Below are 19,063 nucleotides of genomic sequence, written 5' to 3'. Positions count from 1 at the left end.
AGGGTTTTACCCCCTCAACCACTAACCCAATTTCTTACAGTCAGACAATCCACATATCAGCAAACTTATATATGATCACACTTTGCCACTTTCACCAATGACAAAAAACTAAACACTCTAGGCCAGGACACCCTCCTCCCCACAGAAAAAGCTTAGCAATTACACCCCCTAGTTAAACAGTTGACCAAGCACTGCTAAATCACATTTCCTCCCCCTCTCCCTGTAAAGACCTGCTACCATGGATCCACCATCATAAATACAACCCTCAGAGACACAGTGGTGATGAACAGAGCTTCTCCAACAGCTATGAATGGGGTCCACTATAGGGATAGCCTCCCCAATCCCAATTCTGAACCCTACACTACTTTTACTCTGATCCAAGATCATCTGAGCCCACTTTAAGGCCATATTTGCCTAATGAGCCAGTAACTTACCTTTGGTAACACTCCTTCTGGTGGATAATCTATATAACTGCAAATTAATCATCTTTAGAATATCTCCAGGTGCCAGACTAAATCTGGAAGAAGTGCTAGTAGTTGCCGTATTGCGGCTTCGCTGCAACTTCATTCCATCTCAGAAGTGACAAACAAAGCTGAATATAAGTGTAACCTCTCTGCCCTGAAGTCAATTTCTTTCTTGACTCTCTCTCTACGCCCTTGAGTGTGGAACCGAACAATAATCAGTGTGCAGAGGCCTAGACCCAGACCTTTTAAGATTGGAAAGGAGACCATGCCACGGAACGGAGCGGTTTAGAGGGCAGTGAGGAATCTGTGACTTGATAGAGGAACCACAGAGGAACCTCCCAGAAAGAGTGTTACCATAGGGAAGAAACATGTTCTTCTAATGGATATATGTAAATAGAGATTCCTCACCTTCAGAATAGATGCCAAAGAAGTACCTGCCAAGGTGGTGGGTCTGTGAAATGGCTAGATTAAAAATTCATGTTTGACCAAATGATCAAAATGGCCTTCTGGTTGGACCTGGCTCTCACGGCCGTACTGCTTCATGTACCTGCATACTGACACCCACCCGACAGCCTAAATGATGTCAAGGACAGGATCTCACAGCATGGTAACACAGTAGTAGCAGTCTTGGCCTTTGGGAGTAGCCAGAAGAGTTCTCCTCTTTTGGGTGATGAAGCATGGCAAAGAACGTTGAAAGACTGATTGATTGGCCAATGTGAAAAGCAGTCACAACATTAAGCAATAAGTCCGCTTGGAATTCACTCATGCAACAAGTCAAAGTCACTGTGACAAGAAATACAGTCAATAAAGTCATGAGACGTTGTGGGCCTCAGTGCTTAGGCTTGAATAGTGTGCCAATGTGGAAAGTGAAGACCAAATTAAGATGCCACTGTGGCGTCACAAGGGGCTTGGTGGAGGTGGGGGAACAAGTCAAGTCTTTTAGAAACCTCATCACAACAAGTGATTTAAACAAGTACGTCTGCTCCGGTTGATGGAAAAAGGACAAAGGAGCAGAGAAAATTTAACAGTGCTTGCTGGACTATGGATAAAACAAATAAGACAACAGACAACTTGGCCTGTGATCAGTCTGTACTGCAGGTGCCGCACCTGGCTACAAACTCGTGGTGTAGGCAGACTTCGTCCTCCCTGATCTTATTGAGATCTCGAAAGAGGAGAGGCAGCCTCAGAAAGGTATACAGGAGCCGTGTTTTCCACTCTACCCAAATGTGTCTCTGAGAAAGAGACTTTATAGAAACTCAAAAGCACTAAGTTTCAACACTGAGGTGGTCGACCGCCGTGCTGAAGACCGCCAGTGCAGGCGGTATTCTGCTCGGCAAATTATGACTGCTGGCAGCCCCCCATCCTTTTTCGGACAGAGAGCTGCCAGCAGCCATACTGGCGGTCGGTGGGGAAGTGGAGGTTGCTCCACCGCCCCGTCATCAGAACACCGCCCACTGAATCACGTTCCGTGATTCAGCGGTGTTCTGGTGATGGGGTGCTGGCGGCGGAGCAGCCCCCATGGATCCCGTCCCCTCCCGGAGGATCAACGGACCAGGTAAGTTGATCGTCCGTTAGGGGAGGGGGTGTTGTGTGTTGTGTATGGAGGTGTGTGTGTGAGTATGTAGAGGGTGTGTTTGAGTGCGTGAATGCATGCGGGGTGTAGTGTGTTCGGAAATGTGTGCGTGTCTGTCTGTATGTATGTGAGTGTGTATGTCTGTATGTGGGTGTGCGTGTATGACTGTGTGTGTGCCCGTAGGCATGTTTGTTGGTATGTGTGCGGGTGTGTGTGTTTGTGGTGTATGTATGCATGTACGGTGTGTGTCTGTGTAGCAATGTTTGGGGTAGGGGTGGGGAGGGGTGTCCTGCCACCTTTGGGGGGTGGCAGGGGGTAGGGGGTGTGGGGGGAGGACTCGGGGCAGGGGAGACCCCGATCAGTGCCAGGGAAGGAATTCCCTGGCACTGATAGTGCTTACCGCCATGGATTTCATGGTGGTTCCCAACCCCATGAAATCCATGGCGGTCAGCCGGGTCGTGATACCGCCGGCGGTCTTGTGATGGCCGCCGGGCTGGAGACCCAAGTCTCCAGCCCAGCGGTCGTCTCCGCCCTGGCCGTTGGAACGGAGAAGTGTCAGATGACCATGGCAGTAACCGCCATGGTCATAATTCCATTTTTTTTTTTCGCCAGCCCGTTGCCGGTAATACCGCCACTTCTCCGCCGACCGCTAGGGTCATAATGAGGGCCTGAATGTTCTTGGTGGTAGCCAAAATATTTAGCCAGGGATCTCCCCACTGCTGGAAGATGCTGCCTTTCGTGATCAACCAGGTGGCACCAGTTGAGATTGTTTGCCCTGCCTTTCAAAGATTCTGCCAGGTGGTTCACAACCAGGGAAATGGCCTCTTTAGTCAGGTATTGCTTGGTCTCAAGGGCACAGTGAGCAGAGGACTCACAGCTGGTCATATCCATGGCCACTTAGGGCATTACATCTAATATACAAAAGGTGATGGAAAGATCCTTGCAATAAGTCTAACCACTGGCAACGGCTTGGGGTAACATTCCAACCCATCATTTTTTTGTCCACCATGCCACCTCACATTAGACCCAGCCATATGCAAATCAGTCTTGACTCTGCTCTAACAGAAAAATCAATCCCATACTGCCTAACCAGGTCCTCTCTAGAGCAAATCAAAAGCAACCCAAGACTGGTTTACTCTGTTTGGGGATCTTCAAGTAGGATGTAGCTTGGTTCTAGTGGCACAGTGAGCAAGGTAACCATGTCTGAGCATACCTATAGCCTCTTAGGGCGGTACATCAACACACAAAAAGTGATGGAAGGATGCCTGCAATAAGTCTAACCACTGGCAATCACTAGGGGTAGGATTACAAACCATTGTTCTTTTGTTCACCACGCCACCTCAGATTAGACCCAGTGATATGCAAATCAAACTTGGTCCTGCTCCAAAGAACAGTCCAGCCCGAAATGTCAAGCTAGGTCCTCCCTGAAAATGAAAACACACATTATTGTGACAGTTGGATGCAGTTTGGTTCCAACGGGCTGGCATGTTATCCTGAGTAATTACCATTTGTTAGTATATTTGTAAGCTTTGCTCCTATCATCTTTTGTGTGAATTATGTAATGTCCAAAAGGCCAAGGGCATGCCCAGACGTGGGTCATTTGTTCACTGTTCTACAGGACCCAAGCTATATCTCACTGACTAGGCCTAATAAGGCCAAAACCGGTATTGGGTTGCCTTTGTTCCCTTCTGTAGGGGGCCTTGCCTGACAGTTCAGGATGGACTGTTCCTAAGAGGAACAGGGTCAGTACTGATTTGCATGAAGGGGTCCTTTGTCTAGTGTAGCACACTGGGTGAATAACAATGGGTTGGAATGCTACCCTGAGAGTCTGCCAGTGGTAATTGGCTAGATCATTTGCAAGCATTTCTCCCATCACCGTTTATATTACAGATGCACACGCCTTAAGTGGCCAAGGGTATGCTCAGACAGATCCTTTGCTCACTGTGCCATAGGATCCAAGCTATACCTTGCTGGCATGGCCTAAGAAGGCTGAAACAGGTCTAGAGTTCTTTTGTTCCCTTTTCTGTAGGGGGGCTTGCCTTGCAGTTCAGGGTGGGCTGCTTTTAGAAGAGCAGGGTCAGTAATGGTTTGCATAAAGCAGGCCTTTGCCTAGAGAGGCACATTGGGCAAAAAAGGATGAGCTGTAAGGCTACTCCGAATGATGGCCAGAAGTTCGACTATTTGCAAGCATTTCTCCCATCACCTTTTGGGTAAATGATGTAATGACCTGAGTGGTCAAGAGTATGCTCAGTCATTCCTCTCTTAGTCATTGTGCCTTATGATCCAGGCTATTCCTCACTAGTGTGGCCTTTCAAGGCCAAACCCAATCTGGAGATGCTTGTGTTCCCTTATGGAGGGGGCCAAGCCCAGTAGTTCGGGATAGACTTTTTTCATGAGGAGCAAGGCCAGTACTGACCTGCATAAAGAGGGGGCTTTGTCTGAAATGGCACAGTGGGTGAATAACGACGGTTTGGAAAGCTATCTTGAGCAATTGCCAGTAGTCAGACAGACAGTTTGCAAGCAAACCTCCCATCACTTTTTTGTTCGATTGATGTTAGCAGAGGACACCAAGCAAAGCACATAGGGTGAACCACAGCGAGGAACAATTATCTCAGAATCGGTCTCCAGTATTCAGCATAATCTTGAATAAAACAAGGCAAATAAAAAAACAAATTTATTGTCTTTGATGGATTTAAAGCATTCCCCTGCCAACTGGAGGAAAAGAATCGGTGAATGGACTTACACATTTTTTGAGGTAGAACAACTTCATATGTGTTCACAGTGCTGGGTCTATCTATTGGATTACTGTGTATGTTTTAAAATAGCAGTGAAGCACGTTTCTAACAATAAAACAGTTGCGGTTCATAAAACATGTAGGTGTCTTTAGATTATTTTATTTACAAAAATATTTCACTGAACTGTTTGTTTTTAACGAGTGAGATATTAATGAGAGATTGTGTCTGCCTTTTTCTATTGTGCTCTTTATTTCTATAAGTGAGAGATTTTGTATACGGTGGGGAACACATTTCAGGTGAGAGGATTTGGGGCCATTTGTACGTACGTTTTGCGACTCGCAAATTGGTCGCAGCGCTATTTGCGACCGTGCAAAACGTGAAATGGTATGTACAAATGCCATTTCGGAGTCCCAAATAGCGATGCGACCAATTACCCAATCGAAAACATTTGCGACTAGAGTTTGCAACTCGCAATTAAGAAATTGCAATTTGAGAGTCGCAAACCAAATGTACAAGGCAGTCGCAAATTGCAAATAGGCTGTTTTGCACACCCAGATTAGCACTGATTCCAAACAGGTGGTAACCAGAACCAAAGTATAAAAGCAGACCTAGAAGGCATCTGGATTTTTCAAAATGGCTGCACTCTACGTGATTGCATGGAGGAGGCGAGTCCAGGCTGCCCTCAGAGGAGTTGGAGGCGGAGACAGGAGAGGATATACAGAACCAGGCAGACCATATTTCAACAGACTGAGGAGGAAATATATGACAAATGCAGACTGAGCAGCACAGTCATCTTAGAGATTATTGAACTGCTGAAACGTCAGCTAGAATGCCAAACCTTGCGCAGCTGCTCAATCCCCACACATGTGCTGTGCTCACTGTACCTCTTGGCCTCGGGTAGCTACCAGAGGGTGATTGCAGTTGCTTGTGGGGTGACCCAAAGTGCCCTGTCATGATTCTTTAGACTGTTCTTAGATGCCATACTTGCACACGTCCAGATACATATACCTTCCCAGGAATGAGGAGGAAATACACAACACCAAATTGGACTTCTACAGAATTGCAAACTTTCCCCATGTAATAGGGTGTGTGGACAGGACATATATATACCCATGTGTCCTCCTGCAAATCTGCAATGTGTGTTCCGCAATAGAAAACGTACTCACTCACTCAACATCCAGGTGGTATGTGATGCCCATAATGTCATAACTGATATAGTGGCAAAATTTCCAGGGAGCACACACGATGTGTACATATTCAGGCACAGTGGGATACACCAACACCTAGAATGTGGGGAGTTTGGTGAAGGATATTTATTAGGTACTGTGTAGTACACACCAATGTCAGAAATACATTTCAATGCATAACCATGTGAAGCCATGCTCATATCTGCTGTTTTGTTACACAGGTGACAGTGCATATGCTCTGAGGCCATGGATACTCACCCCATATCTAACACCTGCTAATCACAATGAGAGGCACTACAACACTGGACATTGGTGAACCAGAACCATAATTGAGAGGACCTTTGGCATGTTGAAGTCACGTTTTAGATGTCTGCACAAAAGTGGAGGTGCACTCCAGTATGCCCCAGAGACTGCATGCAAGATTGTGGCGACATGTGCCATCCTACACAACATAGCAACCAGACGTGGGCTACATGTCACCCTAGATGACACAGATTCTGAGGATGAGGAGCAGGAGCCACCACAACCACAGCCTGGGGAGGGTAGTATCGCAATGGAGGGCAGACAGAGACGGGATCACATAGCAACTCATTACTTTGGCAGGTAAGTGGCAACCGTTACAGCACTCACAAATGTAAGACACACATAGCCAGGTTGTGCAAAACGAATAAATCCTTTAATATCAGGAGTGTATTATGGACATGGTGGCATATAGCTAGCAGTAAAGACGTATAATGTAACAAAGTCCGACACATTAAACTCATTTGCCTTAGTCTAAACCCAGGGAGACAACATCACACTCTCCTCCCGCTAAGTCTACCATGATCTGTGCCTGCTTGGTCTACTGATGTCTGCCGGACACTGTTACTACACAGGATGCGGGCATCTGAGGCAGAAACACTGCTTATGCATGATATGTCCTCACTGTCCTGAGGGGTGTCACCAATACCTCTCGCTGCCTGGGAGGTATGAATGAGGTCAACTGCAGCAGTAATGTGCCCTAGTCCCCTTGCAACATCTCCAGAAAAATGGCCTAGTTCTACCTGGAGCGTGACAGTGCGCCTTGACAGGCAGGTAGTTGTGGCGGCTAGGCGGCCAATGGACAGACTGAGCCGGTCCAAACGTACAGATGTGTTAGCGCGCTCTGCGACTTGCATGGGCCCAATCCGCAACCATTTCCCTACACAAGTCATTGATGGCGGTGGTGAGGTTAACCATGTTGATGTTCATGGTGGATAATTGGTTCTCAACATCTGTTGCATTTGGTGCAGGTGCCAGTTCATCATCTGCATGTTTTTGTTTTGCAGGCAGTGACTGCTCAGTAGGGATGCCTCCAGTCCAAGGAATTGTTCTGTTGTGACATCCTCCTTACCCGCATCATGTGTCAGGCGACGCCTTCTACGCCCAGACCGAGCTGTTCACAGTGGCTGACTCTCACCCATCTGTGGCCCTGGTGTCTGGTTTACTGCCTCACTGTCCACGTCTGTCTCCTCTGTGGTCTCAAGTGCATGGTGGATAATCGGTGTGGTACTGCACTCCCCTGCGGAAATGCTGACTGACTCGTCTGCTGTCATGGTGGCATTGTCATCTCCCTCCACACTGTGGTCATTGGTGGATAATTGAGGGAGACTTGTGGGACACAGGGGATACACTGTCAGTGCCTCTCAGATGTGTGGCTTATCAAAATAAATATTTCTAAAAATTTGGACTACTGTACTACATTACCCATAATGCACTGAACTTGAGGTTGGCATATATGCATGGAACAATTTGGATGATGCATGCTTTTGTGGACTGTGGTTGTGTTTATGGTGCCTTGAATAGTGTAAATAAGTGAGATTTGCTACTGACTTTTGGAGGTTCCAGGTGCTGAACTGTCCAGCTCCCTAATTCCTACAACAGCCTCTGGCTCCAGAGTGGTCTCCACCAAGCTCTCTATTGCTGTGGGTGGTGGTACTGTGGATGGTTCCCCACCTGTTCCGTGCACCTCCTTCAACCGCTCTGCAACCCTTTCCTTGGTTCTGGACCTGAGATCATACCATCTTTTGCGCACCTCCTCAATAGAGCGATGCATGACTCCCTATGGCATTTATCTTGCTTTGTATGTCCAGCCAAATTGTCTTTTTTTGTGTGTCAGGGACACTCATTGCTGCCTTCCCAAACAGGACCTCACAGTGTAGGCAGCACTCCTCAGTGAGGACCTCCAACTCTTTATCAGAGAATTTAACCTTTCTCTTCCTCCCTGCAGTGGTTACCTCCTTAGTTTAGCTTGCCATGGCTGCAGTTGCTCCTCTCAGCTGGGTGTGCCTCTGCTGTATGTGCTGGCTAGACTTCTCCCACTTCCATGGGGGGTACTTCCTGGTTCTTGGGTCATCATCCAGCACCAGGAAGTGCGTTTTCTCTTTTCGTCTGCACCCGTTGGCTAATTGCCACAATTTGTGATTCTGTTTCACACCCATGTGCAATTTAGGAAATCACAATTTGCGATTTCGCAAATTGCGATGCGACTCGGCACCAAATCGCAAAATTGATTTGTGATTTTTTTGTTACATCCCGTTTTTTGAGTCGGAAATAGCGATTCCCATTGAGTCGCTATTTCCGACCCGCAATTTTTTAGCTTCGTACATGTGGCCCATAATGAGCTGTGCGTTGCCTTGGTTAATTCAGAATGTTCTATCAATATTTCAGTAATAACTAGAGGTACTGTATGAGAAGAAGCCTGTGCGACGCCATCAGCTGTGCATTTGATAAAACAAAATGAAAAAACTATTAGCGTGAAACAAAACGTCCCACTGATAAAAAAAAAAGTTATGCAGATGGATTAGAAGCATGGTGAGAGTTTTTTTTTTTTTTTTTTTTTTTTTAGAACTAGAGGCAACAAGGAATTTTGCCATCTGCAGTGAAAAGTGAACTACCAATATAAATACCTTGTAAGATTTGCTGAACAATATCTACTCCTCTTCAAAATATAGCATCCTTAGTGGCCATGGTAAGGAAGCAGAGTGTGAAAAACACAAGGAAAATCTAATTGCCCTATTTATTGCTTCTGTAGTATGTTTTAACCTAAGGTTTTGCATCAGGGAGAAGCAGGGAACAAACTTAATTCATAATACTGCAATTGTGTTTGGTGATTAGGAGAAGCAGAAAGCACTTCCCCCTCTTTTGAAATGTGAAAGACGTGACCAAGATTGAGGCAATATCGGTATGTTTCATTTTCTATCACAAAAGGACCACAAAAATGTCAAACAAAAGTCTGCTCTGATAAAAGTCTTTCACGAAACAGGATTTCTTGGTTAAAACATCCATCACACACATAAAATAACCTAAGTACTGTTTGTTCAATCCGTTGCTCCCCAAGAAGAAACAATGTACTGTAATATGGCCTGGAGCAAAATGTTTTAATAATTTACCTATTATTAAAACACTCACAGAGGGCAAAATGGATTTGCACTGTTTTCTCTTAATGCCCTGCAGGGGCCGCAATATGGATTACTAACTACCTAACACCCTGCCAAAAATATACAGTTTCACTAAAGAAATACTGGCAAAACATACAGGTCTGTCTATTTTTTTTAGAAGAATAACTGAAAGACAGAGAGACTGAAAAAAAATGACGGGAGTCAAATATTATACCAGTGCCAGCATTATGCCAGGGCTGGGTACCATAAGGAATGACCACAGTAATATCACTACAGTGTAGGTTTAGATTTCCCCAACCGCTCAGTAATCCTAAGGGCATGTTCAGATGTGCACCCTCTCTCAACACTCATCATGGCACACAAGAAAACTACACATCATAGAAATGTTACACATAAGCATACTGAAACTTGCTGCAAGTGGATGGGACTGTGAAGTATTGGTAAGTCATGTGGGGTGAGACAGATACCTTGGCCAAGCACGTTAGTCTTCTTGAGACTTTCTGGAAAAGCTTGTCTTCGACAGACTTGGGCTGCAAAGCAGTGGTAGGTGTTTAGGTATGAGTAAGAGGTATGATATTAGTAGGGGTGGGAGTGTAAGAATGTGTGGGAGTAGGGCTCGATGTAGAGTAAGAATGCATGGAAGCTTTAACATCATGTGCTGCAATGGAAGGATTTTCATAAAGGACTAAGAATGAATAGCATAAAAATGTGGAAGGGATATTAATCTAGGTTAATGCAAAATGTGAATGACAAACTATTTCAAGAAGGCTCAAAGAGACAAGCCCAAGCAAATCGAGGAACATACATAGATAAGGGTAAGCAATAACCTATGAGGAAAGACCACAAATTTGGGGTGTGATCAGTTTTCTACTTGTGAGGAGACAGGAAAAACATCAGCAGTATAAAGAAATTGTACAAGGGGCAATAATGAAGGTAAAAAGAAAAATAATGCAATGCGAATAAGGCAGTTCGGGGTTTAAAGTCAGGAAAAAACAAAGACATAGAGAAAGTAAGCAGATGAAAAGAAGTCTTGTACTCACTTCGAGTGTTTCTCCATCCGCAGGTTCCTTCCCTTTAGACGGTGGAGGTGGAGATGTTACTGTAGGAAGAGGACTGCAGGGAAAATATGGTTATGTTAATTTATTCGGATGTGTTAGAACAGCAATTTAAAACATAAGAAACAACGTGTTACTCACCTCAATATACGTGAGGAAAGAATTCATGTCAGAATTCATTTTAAAAAATCCCTAAAATGTTGTTCTTCCTACCAAAGGAAGTAATCAGGTCTTCTTTTTTGATTTACTAGCGCTTGTGCTCAATCAGAAAGCATTTAGCTCTGGTCACAGTTGATAAATTAACTAACAAAATAGATAGCTGGTTAGTAAGCAAGGTGCACATCAATACACCTAACAGTAAGCATGAGAAGGTGTGTATTGTCTAAAGATGGCACTACAACTAACATCAAGGCTACCACTAAGAAAATCATATAGCTAGGACACCATTCTTTGAGTTTTGGGCTCGCAGTGGCATCTTAAAAAATATACGTGCATTCTGGAAGATAAAAACTTAGGGCCAGATGTACTAAATTTATGTTCACAAAATATGGGTAGCACACTGAACAAAGAAGACTTTTTGTGAATGGAATATGATTTTGAAAAAACGATATATAGGTTGGTTCACAAAATACCAAATCACAGGAGGTTGCACAACGACCTGCCTAATTAATTTTCACAATTTGTGACCCACCTGTGATTGGCCACTCCCACACGGATGGTGGCCTGCAAGGCAGACCACCATCTGTATAACTGCTTTCCAAAACATGTTTTTTAAGTAGGTAGTGTGTTGTATTTGGCTTGAGTTTGGAATAGAATGTGGGGATGGAATGTACAGGGTTGGGGATGGAATGCTGGTCTTTGAAGGGAGACAGTTGCCGCTCCGTGTCCGCCCTGCTGGTTATGTGCACTGTATGGAATAAAGAATTTATTGAAAACATATTAAAATGTGAAGTACCATCCTACATCATTTGGCAACGATCGGGGAACCTCACAAGTGGCAGCAGGGTGGTGATCGTTCATCCTCAGCATTTGTCCATCACTCATTTTAATTGTGTAGCATATCGGAATAATTTGGATGTCCTTATTTTACTGGAGGGGTGCACCCGGTGGTCAGACAAAGAGCGGCGCTGAAAGGTGGGCACGTTTGAAGTCAGGAATAGTTAAAATATTATTGGAGAGGGGAACTGTCTTAGCGCGTGATTCAGCACACAATGTTATCTGAGCCGGATGCCAGTGGTTATGCGCCGAGTTTACGTTGCTAACGTATGACGTGTTGTCTCCATAGCAATGTGTACATGCTAACAACGTACTCGATAGAAGTGGAACGAGCTGTGCTAAAGATAATATTGTGCAATTGTAAGTACAGTTGCTAATTAATGCGCATTTCGGTGATGCACACCCAATTGTACTGCAAATTACGCATTTATACAATAACCAATTTTGCGGATCACCCTTTTATTAGGATTAATCAAACGGTGATTCGCACACCAGTAAAAATGTATTGCAGGCCGCAGTAATTTGTCATTGTTCAAATAACGGTTATTTGCACACCACAAAAACCTTTGGTTTAGTATATGGTGATTCGCACACCTGTACAATAAACTTCAGTGCAAACTACGGTGATTTGCACACCTATAAAACTCATTGTAGGCCACAACAATTTAATTAGCATTGTGCAAATGACAATGATTTGCACATCTATCAAAGTGATAACAATATAAGATAAAAATTGCAGCAATCAGTTATGCCACCAGTTCCATTTTTATCATCTCCAGGGTTACCCCCTGTGGAGTGGGAACAATGGAAGGAAGGACTCAAAGCATATTTGGATGCCATCATAGGTGAAGTTTTCACTCAAAAGAAATTTGCCTTATTTAAACATTGAATGAAGGCTAGAAAAATATTAAAACATTTACCACGAGAACCTGTTGCAGGTGAGGGAGATGAAATAGATGACTATGAGTCATCCATGAAAGCACTGGACTTACATTTCAAGAAGAAAAAGAATGTCATATTTAAACAACATACATTTTACAGAAGACAGCAAATGCCAGATGAACCTATAGAAAAACTTTGTAAGTGATTTAAGAATATTGGCTTCAACATGTGATTTTAAAACGTTTGAAGGTGAAGTAATTCGTGACCAAGTGGTAGAAAAATATAATACAAAAATTATTAACAATAGAGAAACTCACGTTAGAAAAAGCTATAGAAATTGTGAGTAGTATTGAATCGACAACAAAGTTCACGGAGCAAATGAGTATGAAAGTTGAAGTACAGAGTTTGCAATCGCAATATAATACCAATCATAAAGAAAGATAATAACATTCAGTGAAAATAGAAGTAAACCAATTGAATGCTATTGTTGTGGTAGTAAGAATTTAGGGAACTCAATGGTTTCCAGGGCTTGATAAATGGTGTAGTAAATGCAAGAAAAAAGGTCATTTTATAAAGATATGTAAAGGAAGTTGGGTAAAAGAAACAAAAATAAATAAATTGGTGAATGTTGTGGAAAGTAACACAGTTAAAAGAGTCTAAGTGACTCAGACGAAGACAGTGTTGTATTCGTAGTAGAGGAAAAAGAGAAGGTTGTATCTACATTAAGAAAAGAAGAGGCAGCGATCTTGACAGAAGTCCCTGTTGCGAAACCTTCATGTTCAATTAAGATCAATGGAATTAAATACAATATGATGGCAGAGTCTGGTTCTCTGTTTACATTGATTAATGTGGATGAATGGAGCAAAATACAGAATAGTCAACTAAGGAAGTCTAAAGTGAAGCCAATAGGATATGGTAACAAGTCCATTGAAGTAGTAGGTGAATTTGATGCAAACTTGAATTTTAAAGGCAACCAAACAGTAACAACGGTGTATGTGGCATGCAAGGGAGGAAATGTATTAGGATGGTTGGACCAAAGGAAACTGGAAATTATTCTAGATCCGAACAGTCACGAACAAGTGATGTTACGTAAAGATGTAGTGAGCTCAGTGTCAACAAAGTTGTGTTTGGCTAGGAAATTTTCCAGAGGTATTTAACAACACTTTAGGAAAAATAAAAGGTTTCAGGCATAGCATACAATTGAAATCAGGAGCGGAACCTATAGTTCATAAAGCCAGACATGTACAAATTGCTATGAGAGAAGAATTAATAAAGGAGTTGCAAAAGCTGATTGATCAAAACATTAAAGAACAAATAGAAAATTCTGAATGGCTATCTCCTGAGGTTTTAGCAAGGAGTGTTAAGTATGTGTATTTACTTGAGAGATCTGAATGAAAGAATATGGGTTGATAGCCATCCTTCACCTAACATTACAGGAACGTTGACCATTTTAAAAGGGGCAAAAGTGTTTACAACACTTGGTTTGTCATTTGCTTACCATCAAATAGTGTTGCATAAAGATACGCGTAACCTAATGCCCTTTGTCACACCAAAAGGAACATACAGATTTAAGCATATGCCATTTGGTTTGGCTTCTGCCTCATCTGTGTTCCAAAGAGTAATTGAAGCTATGTTTAAAGGTGTTGTAAGAGTAAGATGCTTCCAAGATGATACACTGGTTTAGGGAATAAATCAAAAGGAATATAAAGAAACTTTAGCAGTGGTTTTGACGATTTTGAAGGAAAAGGGAGTCACATTGGAAGCAAGCAAATATCATTTTGAGTGAAAAGTGTGTAATAGGACACAAGTTGTCTGAGAATGGGGCAGAGCCAAAGGAGAGTCTAGTAAAAACCATATCGGAACTTCCTGCACCCCAAAACAAGGATCAATTGAGATAATTTTTTGGGATGTTAGAATTTTATGCAAGTTTTATTCCGAGGTGTGCTGAATAAACAAAAGAGATGCGGATGTTGTTAAAGAATAACGTCAAGTCTCAGTGGACAAAGGAGAAATCAATATGATAAAATATGAAGTAGCAGAGGCTATTCCCTTGAGACCATTTGACATGTGGGATCAGAGCATTGTAGTGAGGAATGCAAGTCAGTTTGGGTTAGGAGCTGTATTGATGCAATCTAGGGGTGGCAAAGATGAGGTGGTGGTGTTTGCTTCACGAGCACTGAGAGGAGCTGAAGCTACATATTTAGTCAGAGCAGGAAGTTTTGGCATGCTGGTGGCGAGTGAATTATTTAAGGAAATATGTGTGGGGCATAGAATTTATTTTACGGATGGACCACAACCCCTTGATCAATTTATTGTCAACAAAGGGTGCTTCTAAAGCGACTCCTAGAATTGCCAAATGACATTATTGGTTGCAAGAGTTTTGATTCAGGCTGTAATACATTCCTGGAGCCAGAAATATTTCTGCAGACTGTTTGTCACGTTTTCCGATGAATGCAGATACAGAAGAGGAGGTGAGTAATGATTTATCTGCTGTAGTTTGTACCATGACAGATGAAAAAGTGTGTAAAGGAAGAAGAATGAAAAGAAGCTGTGAAACAGGACAAAGTGCTGAAAGAATTGATTGGGTGGTTAAGTAGAGGATGGCATAAGGGGAAGGTGGATGAAGAGAGGAAAGTGTATAAGGAATTTTTGGAAGAATTGAGTTGGGCTGAATATATTTTGAGGCAAGCAAATTTGCTAGTAGTGCCACAAGCAATGCGTAGTAAAGTGTTGAGTTTGGCTCATGAGGGGCATGTAGGAATAAGTGCAATGAAAAGAAGAATTAGGGAAACATTTTGGTGGCCTGGGGTGGATAGCGACACGGAACATTGGGTGAGAGAATGTGTGTCTTGTGCTTGAAGTGACAGGTCCCAAGTAACAAAGCCTAGTCTGGTGGAAGCAGTATCAGTGCTGGAGAAACCTTGGTATGGACATTATTGGACCAATGAATATGCTGAACGATAGTCATAGATTTGGTATTGTATTGATGGATTATTATTCTCACTGGCCAGAAGTAAGTTAGGACTGCAAACACTAAAGAAGTAATGACATTTTTGCGTGATCTATTCATGAGGGAAGGTGTTCCGTCCGAGATAGTGACGGATAATGGAGTGCAATTTATGTCTAAGGAGTTTAATGAGTTTATGAGAAGTTGGGGTGTGAGGCATGTAACTACTTCTCTATACCATCCTAGGAGTAATCGATTGGTGGAGAGGTGCAACCAAATGATTAAGAATAACATCAGCTGAGTCAACGTATGGGCATTACGCGTATGGGCATTACGCAGTACTCCTAATGCTATTACAGGAATGTCACCCTATGCTTTACTCAAGGGAAGGGAGACAGCGAACAAATTAGTTTGTCCTTGGATGAATAACTTAGTGGTATCAAAGGAAAAGAACATAAATGTGGAAAAAGGGCGAGAAAATGCACAAAATAAATATAAGGCAGCGACAAAAAGGTTGATGTATTGAAGTAATGGAAGGAGATTGGGTTTGTGCCAAATTACCAGGTATATTTACTAAAGGACATTCTAAGTTTTCTAATCCCAAGAAAGTGGTGTGTGTGAAGAGGTGTGTGATTAAACTGGATGACGGAAAACTGTGGAATAAAGAAAGATTGGCTATACAAAAAAAAATTGGGGCAACCTCAAGAAATGGACAAGGCAGATAAATGGAAACATTGTAGATTGAATAGTCAAGACTTATGCTGTAGCAGATCTTCCAGGGAAAAGGACAGGACAGAATGGTTACAACAATACACTGTATCAATGTTGAAAGAAAACATTGTATAGTGTTACATTTAATATGGGTATAGAAAATGTTTGTTTTATTATAAGTTTTAAAAAAATGTATTGTGCAATGTAGGACTTTAATTCTTATATTTATTTTGTTTTATTATTCAATAGGGTAAAGATGTGTTGTATTTGGCTCGGGTTTGGAATAGAATATGGGGTTGGAATGTAGAGGGCTGGGGGTGGAATGCTTGTCTTTGAAGGGTTATGTACGACTGTATGGAATAAAGGATTTACTGAAAACGTACTAAAATGTGAAGTACCTTCCTCCATCATAGTGGATAAAAAACAAATGTATATATATGGAAAATGTCACTTACCCAGTGTACATCTGTTCGTGGCATGAGACGCTGCGGATTCACATGCTGTGCATTATCCTGCCATCTAGTGTTGGGCTCGGAGTGTTACAAGTTGTTTTTCTTCAAAGAAGTATTTTTCGAGTCACGGGACTGAGTGACTCCTCCATTTCGGCTCCATTGCGCATGGGCGTCGACTCCATCTTAGATTGTTTTCCCCGGAGAGGGTGAGGTATGAGTTGTAAGTATACTAGAGGTGCCCATGCAATGGAGTAGTAATGTATGTACCTAATGTCTATTAAAATAATATTTATTTACATATTTACAATTTTCATGCAACTAAAAAACGGCTACAGGCTACCGGGGAGGTGGGAGACATTTTCCGTTTGGCTGTGCATAGACTATCAAGCAGTAATCCCCCCTAAAAGCGGTGGTTTAGCCTGTAGGAGTTGAAGTTGTCTGAAATAATGTTCTTAATACAGCCTGTCCTACTGTGGCTTGTTGTGTTGCTAACACATCAACACAGTAATGCTTAGTAAATATATGAGGCGTAGACCAGGTGGCTGCCTTACAAATTTCTGTCGTAGGCAGATTTCCAAGAAAAGCCATTGTGGCGCCTTTCTTTCTAGTGGAATGCGCTCTTGGTGTAATAGGTAATTCTCTTTTTGCTTTAATATAGCAAGTTTGAATACATTTAACTATCCATCTGGCAATGCCTTGTTTGGATATAGGATTACCTGCATGAGGTTTTTGGAAAGCTACAAACAATTGTTTTGTTTTTCGAAATTGTTTCGTTCTGTCAATGTAATACATTAGTGCTCTTTTTATGTCTAATGTATGCAAGGCCCTTTCAGCTACTGAGTCTGGTTGCGGAAAGAAGACTGGGAGTTCCACAGTTTGGTTTAGGTGAACTGGTGATATGACCTTTGGTAAGAATTTTGGATTGGTACGGAGAACCACTTTATGTTTATGTATTTGTATAAAGGGTTCATGAATAGTAAATGCTTGTATTTCACTTACTCTTCTAAGTGATGTGATAGCTATTAGAAAAGCTACTTTCCAAGTCAGATATTGCATTTGACAATAATGCATGGGTTCGAATGGTGGGCCCATGAGTCGTGTTAATACAATATTAAGGTTCCACAAAGGTACTGGTGGTGCCCTTGGGGGTATGATTCTTTTTAGTCCCTCCATAAATGCTTTAATGACTTGGATTCTAAAAAGTGATGTTGTATGTGTAATCTGCAGATAGGCAGATATTGCAGTGAGATGGATTTTAATGGAAAAAAATGCTAGATTAGACTTTTGTAAGTGTAATAAATAGCTTATAATGTCCTTTGTGGAGGCATGTAGTGGTTGAATTTGATTAGTGTAGCAAACAAATCTTTTCCACTTGTTTGCGTAACAATGTTTTGTTGTAGGTTTTCTTGCTTGTTTAATGACCTCCATACACTCTTGTGCAAGATTTAAATGCCCGAATTCTAAGACTTCAGGAGCCAGATTGCTAGATTGAACGATGCTGGGTTTGGGTGTCTGATCTGTTGTTTGTGTTGTGTTAACAGATCTGGTCTGTTTGGTAGTTTGATGTGGGGTACTACTGATAAATCCAACAGTGTTGTGTATCACGGTTGGCGAGCCCAGGTTGGTGCTATGAGTATTAGTTTGAGTTTGTTTTGACTTAGTTTGTTGACCAGATAAGAAATGAGTGGGAGAGGGGGGAAAGCGTAAGCAAATATCCCTGACCAACTGATCCATAGTGCATTGCCCTTGGACTGAGGGTGTGGGTACCTGGATGCGAAGTTTTGGCATTTTGCGTTTTTTTTGTTGCGAATAGGTCTATGTTTGGTGTTCCCCAGCGGTGGAAGTGATCCTGTAGGATCTGGGGATGTATTTCCAATTTGTGAGTTTGCTCGTGATCTCGACTGAGATTGTCGGCTAACTGATTCTGAATGCCTAGTATGTATTGTGCTAATAAGCGAATGTGGTTGTGAATTGCCCAATGCCAAATCTTTTGTGCTAAGAGACACAGTTGTGACGAGTGTGTCCCCCCCTTCTTTGTTGAGATAGTTCATTGTTGTCATGTTGTCTGTCTTGACAAGAATGTGTTTGTGGGCTACTAGTGGTTGAAACGCTTTTAATGCTAGAAAAACCGCTAGCAGTTCCAAGTGATTTATGTGAAGTTGTTTTTGTTGATTGTCCCATTGACCCTGTGTGCTGTGATTGTTGAGGTGTGCTCCCCACCCCACCCCACCATGGAAGCATCTGTTGTGATAACAGCTTGAGGCACTGGGTCTTGAAATGGCCGCCCTTTGTTTAAATTTATAGGGTTCCACCATTGTAGCGAGGAGTATGTTTGGCGGTGTATCAACACTAGATCTTGAAGATGACCCTGTGCATGTGTCCATTGTTTTGCTAGGCACTGTTGTAAGGGCCGCATGTGTAATCTTGCATTTGGGACAATGGCTATGCATGAGGACATCATGCCTAGTAGTTTCATTACAAACCTTACCATATAGTGTTGGTTTGGTTGTATGCTTGATCTTACATTTTGGAACGATTGGACTCTTTGTGGACTTGGAGTGGCAATTGCCCTTTGTGTGTTGAGTGTTGCTCCCAAGTATTGTTGTATTTGGGATGGTTGCAGATGTGATTTCTGGTAATTT

The 19,063-nt window shown here is 42.5% G+C and overlaps 1 protein-coding gene across 1 annotated transcript in view; it reads right to left on the bottom strand.

The window, feature by feature from the left end:
* PIK3C3 (phosphatidylinositol 3-kinase catalytic subunit type 3) overlaps positions 1–19,063 on the bottom strand; it is a 699,052-nt gene that overhangs the window by 312,207 nt on the left and 367,782 nt on the right. The window contains exon 12 of the mRNA XM_069218786.1: positions 10,419–10,491. Within this exon, the coding sequence (XP_069074887.1) occupies positions 10,419–10,491 (73 nt within the window). The remainder of the gene's footprint in view (positions 1–10,418; positions 10,492–19,063) is intronic.

This window comes from Pleurodeles waltl, chromosome 1_1, assembly GCF_031143425.1.
Source record: "Pleurodeles waltl isolate 20211129_DDA chromosome 1_1, aPleWal1.hap1.20221129, whole genome shotgun sequence".
Taxonomy (NCBI): Eukaryota; Metazoa; Chordata; class Amphibia; order Caudata; family Salamandridae; genus Pleurodeles; species Pleurodeles waltl.
This window is presented reverse-complemented; position numbering and strand designations above follow the sequence as displayed.